The 12,412-nt window shown below is 59.2% G+C and overlaps 1 protein-coding gene across 1 annotated transcript; it reads right to left on the reverse strand.

Annotated features, from left to right (window-relative positions):
- Positions 1–315: 315 nt before the first annotated feature.
- On the reverse strand, positions 316–4,488 carry CRIP1 (cysteine rich protein 1). Its single transcript, XM_074832809.1, has 5 exons — positions 4,364–4,488; positions 1,371–1,465; positions 1,193–1,250; positions 1,015–1,062; positions 316–661 (listed from the first exon to the last, which is right to left on the reverse strand). Exons 1-4 carry the CDS (start codon positions 4,401–4,403, stop codon positions 1,022–1,024), a joined length of 234 nt encoding a protein of 77 aa, XP_074688910.1. The 5' UTR covers positions 4,404–4,488; the 3' UTR covers positions 316–661; positions 1,015–1,021.
- Between the last annotated feature and the right edge of the window lie 7,924 nt (positions 4,489–12,412).

A 12,412-nucleotide genomic window follows, 5' to 3' on the forward strand; every position in this document is an offset into this window, starting at 1 on the left:
TCCCCCCGAGCTCAGGGAGACCCCGATCCCGGACAAGCATCGGCATGACACCCACCACCCCTTCCCTTGGGGCGTGCTCAGCCCTGGTGCCCACAGCACTGGGGGGGTGCTCTCGCCCTGCAAGGCTCAGGCAGCCCCTGGGGTGGGCAGCCAAGGGCAGGACCCCATGCCACACCAGGAACAAAAGCACATGGAGCCATCATACAGTGTGGGGCTCAATCCAGAGGCCATGTGGGGTCCTTAAGCGAGTGGCAAACACTTCACAAGCGAGTCCCTCATGACCCCCGTTACAGAGAGCACAGCTGCTACATGGGGGAAGCATCTTTTGGTCTGTGTTTATTAAAGACTGAGAATACAACTGTGGGCCCAGCCACAAGAGCTGTGTGCCAGAAGCAGGGCTGAGTTTTAGCTGGAAGGGTGCGGTCTCCTCTCCAGGCGGCCTTCAGCAATACCAGCCAAATTTCCTACCCAGCAGGGCGTCCCAACGCCCCCACCCCGGCAGTGCTCCATCTGGAGTGGAGCCCCTCTTCACACCAGCCCCAGCCTTGGTTACTTATTGCTTTTAACGTGCTAGTCTAGTACAGAGTGAATTAAAAATAAAAATGCATGTCTGTCGCAGTGCGTTTGTGCTGTCTTCAGGCTGTGCTCCTGGCCGTCAGACCTGGAGAGGGATGGAAGAGAGGGGCGGATGAAGTCAGGCTGGGCTGGGAGCAGAGACATCCCAAGGGCAACGGTGCTCCAGGACAGACCCTGTCTTTGTTGACAGGCCACAAAGCAAAAGCCTTTGGTGTCCGCTGCCGGAGCTAAGCGGGTGCTGCCGGTCGCTTGGGGCTGGCGGAGAGGAGGAGCTGGCACCCAGCAGGTTGCTCCCGAGCACCAGCATGAGGGCTGGGAGTCACAACCAGCCCGGAGACATGCTGCCGTGCCCCTGCCTTCCCTGCGTGCCTAGGGGGGACACCCCCAGCCAGCCCACGGAGCCGGAGGCAGAGGGGAGCTCCAAGGGCAGGCACCAACCTGAGGTTTACTTGAATGTGTGGCTCTCGGCTCCTCCCCGGCCAAACCCTGGAAGAGAGACAGAGTGGGGTCAGCATCGCGGTGGGAAGGTGAGCACACCGAGGGATGCACCTCGCCAAAAGATGGGTGCCCTGAGCCCCCTTCCCCTCCCTCCCAAACCCCAGCCTCAGCACTCTACCTTTGGGCCCAAACAAGGCGGCATAGCAGGGATGGTTGCAGTACGGCTTGCCGTCATGCTGCAGGGACAGAGAAAGAGCATCAGCCCCGACCACCCTTCAGCCCCATCTCTGCCCATCCCACACCTCCTGCAGCCCCTAGCTGCAGCCGACAGGGACCTCCTGGGCAGCAAACCTCACCTCTGCATGGCCTCCAGATGTCAGGGTCTTGTTACACTTCTCGCATCTCAAGCAGGGCCGGTGCCAGTCCTTCCCCAGAGAAGACACCTTCTCGGCTGCCACGGAAAGGAGATGGGTTAGTTGAGGCACTGAACAGGCACAACAAGTTGGTTTTGGCAGGTTGGCCTCCCTGTCATCAACTCTAGGGAGGACATTTCTGGGCATTTTCTCAAGTCTATTTATTTGTCCAGGACAGAGGGCACCGTGTTTCAATCCCAAGTGCTCACGGTGCACACACATTGCTCTGCATATCCAGGCGCCTGGATCCCAAACAGCAGTGCCATGCCCAGGGTGAACATCGCTGCATAAATGCAGACGGACCAACTTCCAAAGATTTGGGGACCTCCCCTCTTCCAACATCACCTGCTGGGGTGAATTTCTCCCCAGCCAGCTGGAGCCCAGGCAGAGTTGGCAGGGATGAACGGGGGGATGCTGGAGAGGACCAGGGAGTCAAAGCCAACACAAACCAGTCCTCTCCCGCCACCAGCATCCTGGCCACAGCTCCAATTCTGCACACACCATGGCAAGCCAGAGTGGGGCTGGAGTTTGGCTGGGGTTCAGGCGGCTGCGGGGGGGACACAACATGCTGTTTGCTGGAGCCAGGACATGTTTATAGAGAGAGAGGGGAACACAGGGTGGCTTTTAATTGTGGCACGGTGGGGGATGAGGGTATTTTCTGCAGACACGTGCTCTTCATAGCGGCAGCTGCACTCCTGGGGATTTATTAAGTGATAAAGCAGAGCTTTCCACAGGAACTCTGTCAGAGCCAGGTCTGAGCACTCTCCCCATGCCTGCAAAAGGAGGTCAAGCAATGGGACGGAGCTGTTGCTGGCAGCGTGTGCCCCAGGGGGGTCCTTGGCAGCCTGAGGCACCTCTTCTTTGGAGTCCAAATATGCCCACAACAGCTTATGCAAGGAGCAAGCTGGCGGCTGCAGAGGTGGGAGTGGGGGCAGTGCCCAAATGCCATGAGGCAGCCCCGCTGCCATCCCCCAGCAGCACAAAGAGCCTCCTGTGCCTGCAGATCAGCAGGGGCCACAGTGTTCTCCCCCCGGGCAGCCCCAGGAGCCCGAGCCTGGCCCGTGGCTGAGCCATCCCATCACAGGGTTTCTGGAAGCTCAGTCTCCCCACCTCTCACACAAGCATTTACACCAACATTTGGGCCAGAGCTCTGCCAAGGCTTGCTGCAGCGGGTCCCCCCCAGCTCTCTGCCACACAGGTGAAATTTCCCTGGAAAGCTGGTGGTGGCCATGCAAACCCCATCCCTATTCCTCTTGGCATCATCTCCTCCTGACCCCTGCTCTCTACGGACACAATTTGGCTGAAAGCAGCCCGAGGCACGTCCAAGTGGGACCGCCAGACTCTGAGAGCCCTGGGGTGCCCCAAAGCAGGGCTTGCTCTGCCTCCTCTGCCAGCACTCCTTATCACCAGGGACAGAAATCAGGCACCAAGCTCAGTCCTCCAGCAGCATTTGAACCCTCCTCAGCCCCTGCATCAACAGAGACTGTTTCATAAGAGCAGCCTGATAAGTGCAGGGCCAAACCCCTCCTTGGTCAAACGGCCCCGTCTGGCACCTTGCAGCCACACCTGCGGGCACGGCAAACCCAGCTCTCCCTGCCTGGCATCAAAACAGATCTGCAGGGACATGGGAAAGGCAGACACTGGCACCAGCACCTTGGAAGCCCCTGGTATCAAGCCACACCGGTAAATGAGATGGCACAGGATCCTTGGTTGCAGGAGGAAGCCATGAACTGTGTTGTGTCAAAACCCCACCTCAAAGCCTGGCTGCAAGCAGCGAGTTCAAGTTTAGGCGGAGATGTTCCCCAATGGCAAGAGCTACATCCTGAGCAGCCCTCCAGGCAGCACCCACACCAGCCCCAGCACACTTTCCCAGGGTGGGCATCACTAACGGACACGGCTGTTTGACAGGGAGAGCAGCCCCTGTATTTGAGCCTCCGATTTCTTTGGCAGAGTAGGAGTAGAAGTTGGGGCATACACACAAGCAGAGCAGAAAGAAGGCAGAGAGAGCAGAAGTCAGTGATGACACTCAGGTCCTGGACCCCTCATCTCTAGTAAATTAAAAAGCAGGGACTGTGTATAAGCTGCTCCCAGCAAACCCCCTCAAGTTCAGCTCAACTGGGGAGGTGGGGAGGTCTGGCAGCCAGAGTCTGCCTGTGCCAGCAGCTGCTGCCAGAAGGGCGAGAGCCTTGAAACCCCCCAGATATCCTCGGGCAGGACAGCAGGACCATGGCACCAGAAGGGGCAGGAACCTGGAGCTCCAGCACCCCAGCTCAGAGGGAGGACATCTGCCTGAAGCCCAGCAGCAGACAGCAGCCCAACAAGACTTGTGGCTACGGTGGCTTAAAAATAACACCCCAGGGCTGTCACCTCGCCGTGCTAAACCACACAGGACAACGTGTGGGCAACCCACTGACACAAGAACGTGCCCGACGGCGGGATTTGCCCTTGGGAAGGTGGTTGCTCGCCTGCCCAGGCTTTCAGAGCAGAAGGCTGCACCGGCCGGGCCTCTGGGCTCCGAGCTGGCACAGCTGCGTGCGATGCCGCGAAGGAAATGGGGCTGAGCTAGCTCCCACACCTGCAGCCTGGGAGCACCCACCGCAGCCTGCACCCCGCAGCGAGGCACCTCCTTGGGTGGATTTACAGGGCCACTCACCCGGGGCACCCCGGGGACCCACAGCGCAGGGGTGCGCAACTTTGGGGCACACCAAGAATTTGTATTGCTGGGGCGCACAACATCGGGGCACCCAGGACCCGCGGCGCCGGGGTTCACAGGGACCTGGAAGCACCAGGGTGCCCCGCAGACACGCAGCACCGGGGTGCCCCGAGACCTGAAGCCCGGCGGGGTGCAGCATCGGGGCACCCCGGCTGAAGCAGCCCGACAGCCCTGCGGTCCCCGGGGGGGGTGGAGGCGGCCGGGGGGAGCGGGAACCCCTTACCGAAGTAGACCTCCTTCTGGCAGCGGGGGCACTTGGGCATGGTGTCGGCTGGGCTCGGCTCGGCTGGGCGCGGCTCAGCTCGCTCGGCGCGGCTCGCACGGGCTGTGGGATGCTCCGCGCCGGCCCCGCCGGAGTCACTGCCCGGCCGCCCCGCCCAGATGTGCGGCCCCGCCCGCAGCTGGAGGCAGCCGCCCGGGGCACAGCCCTGCAGGGGCTCCCGGGGCGGGGCCCTGCACCCCTTGCATCCTGCACCCCTACAGCCCCTGCACCCCTTCCCCCTGCACCTCCCACCTGCATTTCCTGCACCCCTTGCACCCCCGTGCCCTTTGCATCCTGCAGCCCTACACCAGTTGCACCCTACGTCCCTTGCACCCCTATACCCCTCGCACCCCTATATCCACTGCGCCCCACAGCCCCTGCACACCCCACACTCTGCAGCCCTGCCCCTCTGCACCCCGAGTGTCTGCTCCCTGGCTCCCTGCCTGCTCCCTGCCCACACTTGTGCTGTGTGGGTGGCCAAGAACCCCTCTCTGAGTGGGGCTGGAAGTGTGATTGGCACCCGTCAATTAACCACACTCCCAGATGGAGATTCACGGTGCTCACCCTCTCCAAGCACAGATCTGTTTCTCCTAGGGACTGTAAAATTGACCCTGGGGCAGCATCTCCTGCCCATTGGGAAGTTTGGGGTATGAGATGAAGCAGGAGGGAGATGCAGGGCTGTAGCCCCCCTCTTGCAGGACCTCGGGAATAGCATGGGTGTGGGATGTGGCTCCACTCACCCCAGAGAGCCAGCCCATCTGTGTCGCTTGACTGCTGTCATTTTATTTGGAGCGAGGACTCACTGTTCCTTTGTGCTTGGCTGCGAAGGAAATGAAAAGCCTATCCAAAGGTCTGTTTTGTATGAAACAATCCTCCCCAGGGCACGTTGCTGTGCTGCAAAGGTCATGAGGGCTTGTGAAACCCGGCACCAGGACGCCTAGTGTCTGCCTCCCGAAATGCAGGGCACCCCTCACCCTCCCTCCGCACAAGCAGGGCCCTGCTGACACCGGAGCCCACCCGTGGGTGCTGGAGGAGAGGCGGCAAGCCGAGCCTGGAAGCGCAGTTCATGGTTCAGCCGGGATTGCTTTACGAGCCAGCCTGGCTCCAGCCTCCCTTCCCAGCGGGATCCCTCAACCCGCTGCTGCTCCCCACTGCTGCCCGTGGTCCCGGGCTCACCCCGCGTGCTGGCAGCCCCATGGCAGGCTGGGGAGCACCTCCGGCACGCTGCTGCAAGGGACATCGCTGGGATGCCTGCTCCTGGCTAAGGCGTGAGTCATGCTGAGACATTTCTTTACAGCATGGGAGGAGAGAGGTGTCCTGCAAGGGCTGCTGCCCCCACCCTGCCTCCTCCCTGTCCTTCCCACCCTGAAGCACACGCACATTCAAGCACCATATTTCAGCCACGCCACGTCCCCCTGCACCGAGCCGCAGCACCCCACGAGTGCCTGGCTGCATTCCCCGGACCAGGACCCCCTCCCTGCACCATGGAGGGTGCAGCAGGCACCATGATGAAATAAGGGGGACAGGGCATGTCCTCTCTCCTCTCCGGTGGCCCTGCTTCCCCTCCCACATGGTGCCAGGCTGCTTTGAGGCCACTGCCCGGCTAGGACAGCCGTCTCCAGCTGCGCTCCCTTTTAAGGCAGGTTTTGTGCCGGCGGGCAGCTGAAAACTGGCCTCTCGCAGGTCTCCTCTGGCCGGCCCAGCCCCGTGGCTGGTCCCCATGGACCACTCAGCCTGCAGCAGGAACACTCCTGTCCCGGTCAGGGCAGCCCGTGCCCCCACATGGCACCGCACGCCGACTGACCCAGCTGCAGCAGAGCCCAGCCACCCCCTCCCCTCGGTTCCCCCACGCACTTACTGGAGACTGTTCACACAACAGAGCGTTGTGTGAACAAAACCGGCGGCAGCTCTCACAAAGCAGGAGCCGCCAAGCCGCGTGCTGCTCCCTGCCAGCCCTGCCCACACGGGGCTTTATGCCTGGCAGCCACCCCCCCAGCCCCCCTGGTTTAGTCCGGCCAGCCCTGCTGTGGAGCTGCGCACACTGTGGGCTACCCCCGACCTGCTTCACAAAGGGGCGAGCCAAAGCACGGTGTCAGCACGTGGTGCGCCGTGCAAACCTACAGGAATTACGGAGAGCCCGTATCAGGGTGTAGGTTGCCATGGGTCAGTAGCCCCAGTTTCTATGCCCCACCGGGGCCGTACGTGCATCCTGCTCACCGCCACTACCCCGCTCTCATCCCACTGATCGGTGGGCCCGCACGGCAGCAGGGCAGCACAGTGAAGACGTCTGGCAGAGGCCCCTAGCAGGAGGGAGAGAGGGAGGGAGGGAGGGCTGCAGGTGCTCCTGGAGCACGGCAGCCCCTCAGGAGCCTGTGGGATGTGGCCTCTTGCTCGTTTTACAGGGAGCGAGTCTATAAACACTCCTAATGCTGGTGTATGAAACCCATCAGCGTGCTGTGGCAGAGCAATAAACTGAGCCCCCATTAGCCTGTGCTGGAGCGAGCTGGCTGGAAACACTGCAGCAGCCCAACATTTGGGGTCACTGCTCCTTCTGCCATTCAAGGTCCCCCCAGGAGCCAAAACCATGATGCAAACATCTGTGAGCTGTTTCGGAGCAGGAGCCAGGTTGCCTCCTGCAGTAGGACACTGCCCATGGTGCCGTGCCCATGGACATGGGCAAGGGCAGGCAGCAGGCAAGCTCCGGTGCTAGGCAGAGATGGCTCCAGGGAGCAGCGGGAGAGAGGCAGGGGTGGTGTCTTCAGCAAAGCCAGGTCCCAGCCAGAGCATCGCTTCAAAGCGAGGTTCATCGCCTGCCAGGGAAACAATCCAGCCAACACCAATGGAGAACAGCCTCCTCAGCAAACCACAACGTTATCTTATCTGGAGACCTTGTTCCAGCTAATTTAACCATTAGAGCAGAGCACGCCTCAGCTGTCTGTGCCCTCTGATAGGAATCTGTGGGTGAGGCTCCATCCCAGAGCATCAGGCGCCAGCGCTCCCCAATGTCATAGCAACAGCCTTCAGAAAAATCTGGGCTGTCCCATTTGTTTGTTTGGGTGACGTTATGGGCAGGGTCCCCTCCGCAGTCCCTTAGCGAGCGCCAGCAAGAGCCAGCACCAGCTTCCCCAGGTCCACCTGTGGCATATTTGGTGCAGGGTCCTTGCAGCCCCCAAGGACTCCCCAAGTTTCCCGAGCTCTTGGGGCAGGGTTGCAAGGTGAGAGCTCTCGGGCACACCGGAGCTGTGGGCACACGCTGCCTGCCCAATATCCCCCTCGAGCAACTTGGCCCTGGTGATAACCGGAGTAATGACTGGAAAAGTCACCAGCATGTTAGCAGGCAGGGCGGGTAACATAAGCTGATTTGGGTTTGTTTTGCTAACACAGAAAGAAAAAACAGTTCTTTCCACGTAGCATACCAGCCCATCTGCCAGGGCGGCAGCTCCCGTCTCCCCTCCTGCCCCCCCTCACTGGAGCAGGGAAGGGGCTCCCACACTTCTCACGTCATGGCCCCCCAGTACACTTGCACAGCAGGGAGACAATGCAAAGGTGAAGGCACAGCTCAGGGGCTGGTGGCACCCTGGTCCAGCATTTTTCCAGCACTCGCACAACTCTGAGTCCTGCAAAATCTCCCTCCCCGGCCATATTTCAGCCCACACTTGTGCAAATCAAGGGCCCACTCAGCCAAGACAATTTGTTGTAAAATATGCCCTGCCCAGCTCCTCATGGGACTCTAATTTGACAAGAAAATTATAGGGTGACTTAAAAAAAGCCCAGCAGAGGCTGGGGGGAGCTGCCAGACATGTGATCCCTTCAAAAGGCCCACAGGATGCCAACGCCGTGGCGCTGAAGTGGCACAGGGTACATCACGGCGGGGGGCTGGTGCCCCCCCCCTCCCCTTGCCTTCCATCACCTCCGGATTTACATGCGGCTAATCCCATTAATGGCCGGCCAGGAAAACAACAGCACGAAGGCAGCTGTCAGGGCAAATTACACCCTAAGGAAAAACTCTGGGGTACGTCTTCATAAAGCTGATAGGCCAATGCTGGGAGTAATTGGGAACAGGACAGCAGGAGGAAAGGCAGTGCGGGAGCGGGGGGCTTAGGGAAGGGGCTCGGAAAGGGCCACCTGGGCTGGCAGGGGAGCCCAGCACACCTGCCAACACGCTGCCACTACTACTCTAAAGCCCCACAGGGTTTGACCCTGCAAAACATGCTCACTGCTGCACCAACATCTGTTTGCTGCCCTCCTGCATGCGGTGCAGAGTCCGTCCCGCTGTGGGCACGGGCACTCACACGGCTTTTCTAGCAGAAACCATAAAAATTTTTCCAGACAGGTTAAGGCAGCAGTCACTTGTCAGGTCAGCTCTCAACCTCAAGAGCCACGGTGTGAATGATTATCACGCAGTTAATATTACACTGCATGAGCAATAGCAAGCGCAGGAGCCCCGGGGCAGCTCCCAGCTCGGCGAGGCGCTGCCCCGGCACAGGGACTCGGCGGGGATGGGGTGAGCCCTGCTGCCGGCACAGCGTGGGGCTGCCTGTGCAGGGCCCCACCAGCAATGCATATGGGATTTCCATCTGGGACAGAAGAGTGTGGTAGCCCTCACCCGCCTCTCCAACCCCTCCAAGTCCCAGCTACATGGAAAATCTCTTCTGATTTCATCCAGGAACTGTTCCCTCAGTCTCCCTGCTTATGGTCTGGCCAAAGTCTCCACTATCATCTGCTCTTTTCTGCAAGCTTTCCATTAGCAGCAGCCCAAGGAAACCTCCTGGCTAAATCCTGCCGGGGAGGGTTTGGTGCATTTTCCTGGCACAGCCCCTTCTGTTTCTGTTGTGGCTATCGAATCCAGCCAGGATCGTTGAGGAAGCAACGCCCGCTGCTTTGGGAAGCTGCCCAGCACCCGTGAGGCATCGTCTCTGCCTGCCAGAGAGATTCACATCCGTGCTGGGGACTGGTGGGGAGCGTGGGCACCACTGGCAGGGGACCAGTGCCGGGGACCCCCTCCTGAGCCCTGCCCTAGCGTAGGGCACTCACCTGGCAGCACCATTTGCCCTGGGCTGGGTCCAGGCTGTTGACACCACACCTTTTATCCCTGGTTAAACATTCACTAGAGGTGAGGTAAAAGGGAAGGGGTGCAGAGGTGTTTGCTCTCTCTGTCAGCACACAGCTCGGCATAGTCATGCCATGGTGGCAGCACAGGGAGGGGAGAGGAATAAAGCTGCTCCGCTCTGCCTTACCCAAGTAAGATGGAGGGTCAGGACAGAGGAAGAAAGAGGAAAGTGAGAGGAGGAGCTGCAGGTTTGCACACCCACTAGCAGTGTGCACACTTCCGTCCCACCAGCACAGGTATTCCTTCCCCAGCAAGCAGTCCCGGGGCAGGCCAGGAGCCCCCCAAGCCCCCAGGGCAGTCCCCCAGCTGCTCACCCCACTTGGAAACCAACTGGTGATACAAAGGCTGCTGCAGAGCTCAGCCTACATCCTGAGAGGGGAAATTCCCTTGTGGGTGCCCCCAGGCAGCAACAAGCCAGAGAGCCACTGAGGGATATGGCCAGAGCCTGCACCAGCAGCTCTCCCTGCGCAACAGCCCAGTGCGCTGCACTGGCGGGGGGGATTTACAGTCCAAACACTCCTCTGCTTAGTTTCATGCCATTCCTCCCCCTTCATCCCTGCCTGCTCTCCTACACCCTCTCCAGTATTTACACCCAGTACTTAAACCTCCCCCTGGGGCTAAGTCAAAGCCCGGGAGGCCTGGGAGAGCCACACCACTGACTTCAAGGAGTATTGGAGATGGTTCTTGGCCTTCATGGAAGAAAGCTGTGCTTACTGTGTCGCTTTTAATATCCCATCTTAAATCACATCTTCCAGCACTTCATCCCTTTTGGCTCCTATTTATTGACTTCCCAGCAAATGCTTTAAATCGGTCTTGCTTCACTGCCCAGCTGTGCTGCTCCAGTCACTGGCATGTCAGAGCCATGCTGCCAGCCACAGCCTGCATTTCAGGAGTCCCTCCACACCACGATGGCTGCATCTCCCTTCCCTGCATGGACTAGCTCAGATGTTTTAGCACAGGACCGCCCTTGTCATTCCTACTCCTGGCAAGTTCCTCCCTGGTGTTTTCCACGTGTTCAGCCTGCGGTGCAACAGCCTTTGTACACTCATCGGTCCCTTTCCTGACTCACTATCAACAGCGAGAGCAATGCAGGCCTGTCTCTGGTGGCACGGGCGCCCTCAGCCTTCTGTTGAGAAGAACCACTAGGTGACAATCCTGCTCCTCCCGCGGCTCAGGGATACCCGAGCAGGCACCCATCACCTGGACTGCCCTCAAAACAGGCTGACCACTGGCACATCGTGGCCCAGCAAGGAGCTGCAAGACATGGCTCCCTGCAGAGCAATGCTGGCTCCCAGGAAAGGGTAATTGCCCAGGACAAGTTCACAGGGCTTGGGGGATTTCCAAGTAAAGCTACATCCACTTTGTTCTCTATTTTCCTCCGTACCCTGGAGAGCATGTCTGTAATCACCAGAGAAGCCCTCCAACTTTTTTATCCCACTAGTAAGTCTGAGTTGAAAAAATATAAAATATTTGATGTCCCCAAGGGGAAGGATGTTTTCTGAGACTCAAGTAAAGAAGCATTTTCAGCTCACATAGGCCTCCCAAAAATAAATACAAAAATGTATGAAGGAATTAGAGTCCAGAGCTGCCTTCTCTGCTCGATCAAAGTGCCACTCTACTGTGTTGGTGCCTCGGTCCCCACACCGACCCGGCAGATCAGGGACAGCCCCAACCCCTCGGCATACACAGATAACCCCACATGGCATCCCGAAGCCCTGCTACATCCTTCAGCTTCCTGGTCTTAACACCCACCCTGTGGGTATCTGCTGTACCTGGGGGGCCACCTTCTGCCACGAGGGGTGCCCAGCCCCCACACCGCATCAGGGTGGGGGGACAGTGAAGGGACATCCCCCACCTGGAGCCTGAGCAGCCGAGTTGTCCCCTTTGGGGTAGCAGGAAGCTGTGATGGATGTTGGCTTCCCAGCAACCCCTTGCACAGCAGAGCTGAATTTCGTCTATTTTTAATTTCATTGCATTCCCCCAGCAAAACTCTCATGGGGAAAAGAAAATGTAAACCAAAAATAACGGAAGGAAAAAAAAAAATCCATCCCCAAACCAAAATAAAATCTTGTGTTTTGTGGCCACCACCTGGGAGCGAGCAGCAGCTGGGGTGCTGTACCTGCCCTGCCCCATATCCCTTCACACCCAGAATAACCCACATATGAGCCCTGGGAGCATCCCCTCCCATCGCTGCCACCCCAAACTGCCTTCCTCCCTGTCTCAAGACCACTGGCTTAGCCAGTGCCTTCCCATCCCACCACAGCCATGCTCTTGGTCCCAGGTGAAGCTCTGACTGTGCCCAGCTCTCCCCTGCAGCGAGCATCCCTCCCAATGGCGCTTGGGGGGAGCCTGCTTCTTGGCCCCCACATCAAGGGGCCCGTGCCCATGGCGAGGATGCTGTTAGGGCTGCCGGGCCAGGATGGGTGCAGGGCATGGGGCCAGGTGGGTGCTGGGGAGGGCAAACCCACTGCTGAGCTGCAGGCAGGGCGGTGGTGAGGAAAATCAGCCTGTGCAATCTATCGGGGAAACCCTCTGCTGCAGGGGATTGCTACAGTCTAGCAAAAAGGCTGGCATGTTAACCTAATTAATTAATGATGGTAAATAAGGGTTGCAACAACAGCTGGATTTGTGCCAAGGGCTTCCCTGGCAGCTGCACCAGATCCCAGATGGGTGATGGGGACCCCCCACCCCAGCACTGCTGCTGCTACATGGGGTAAACTTGGCAAAGTTTGGCTGCGAGGTGCCAGCTCTCTGCTGAGGGTCAGGGAAGGAGGTGGCTGGGTGACACTGCTCTGATTTACACAGCAGCCTTGTCCCCAGAAGCATCAGAGGGGTCAAGTCTCTATAGAAACCCCACCAAAACACAAACACACAGCCCATTGCCCAGCCCGGGAACCATG

This window comes from Strix aluco, chromosome 8 (genome assembly GCF_031877795.1).
Source record: "Strix aluco isolate bStrAlu1 chromosome 8, bStrAlu1.hap1, whole genome shotgun sequence".
In the NCBI taxonomy this organism is placed as follows: domain Eukaryota; kingdom Metazoa; phylum Chordata; class Aves; order Strigiformes; family Strigidae; genus Strix; species Strix aluco.

Excerpts from the sequence above, each read along its gene's own strand:
- CRIP1 (XM_074832809.1), bottom strand. The coding sequence starts at position 4,403 with ATGCCCAAGTGCCCCCGCTGCCAGAAGGAGGTCTACTTCG. Across the intron at positions 1,466-4,363 it reads CCAGAAGGAGGTCTACTTCG|CCGAGAAGGTGTCTTCTCTG; the intron begins GTAAGGGGTTCC and ends TTTCCGTGGCAG. Across the intron at positions 1,251-1,370 it reads CATCTGGAGGCCATGCAGAG|CATGACGGCAAGCCGTACTG; the intron begins GTGAGGTTTGCT and ends CTGTCCCTGCAG.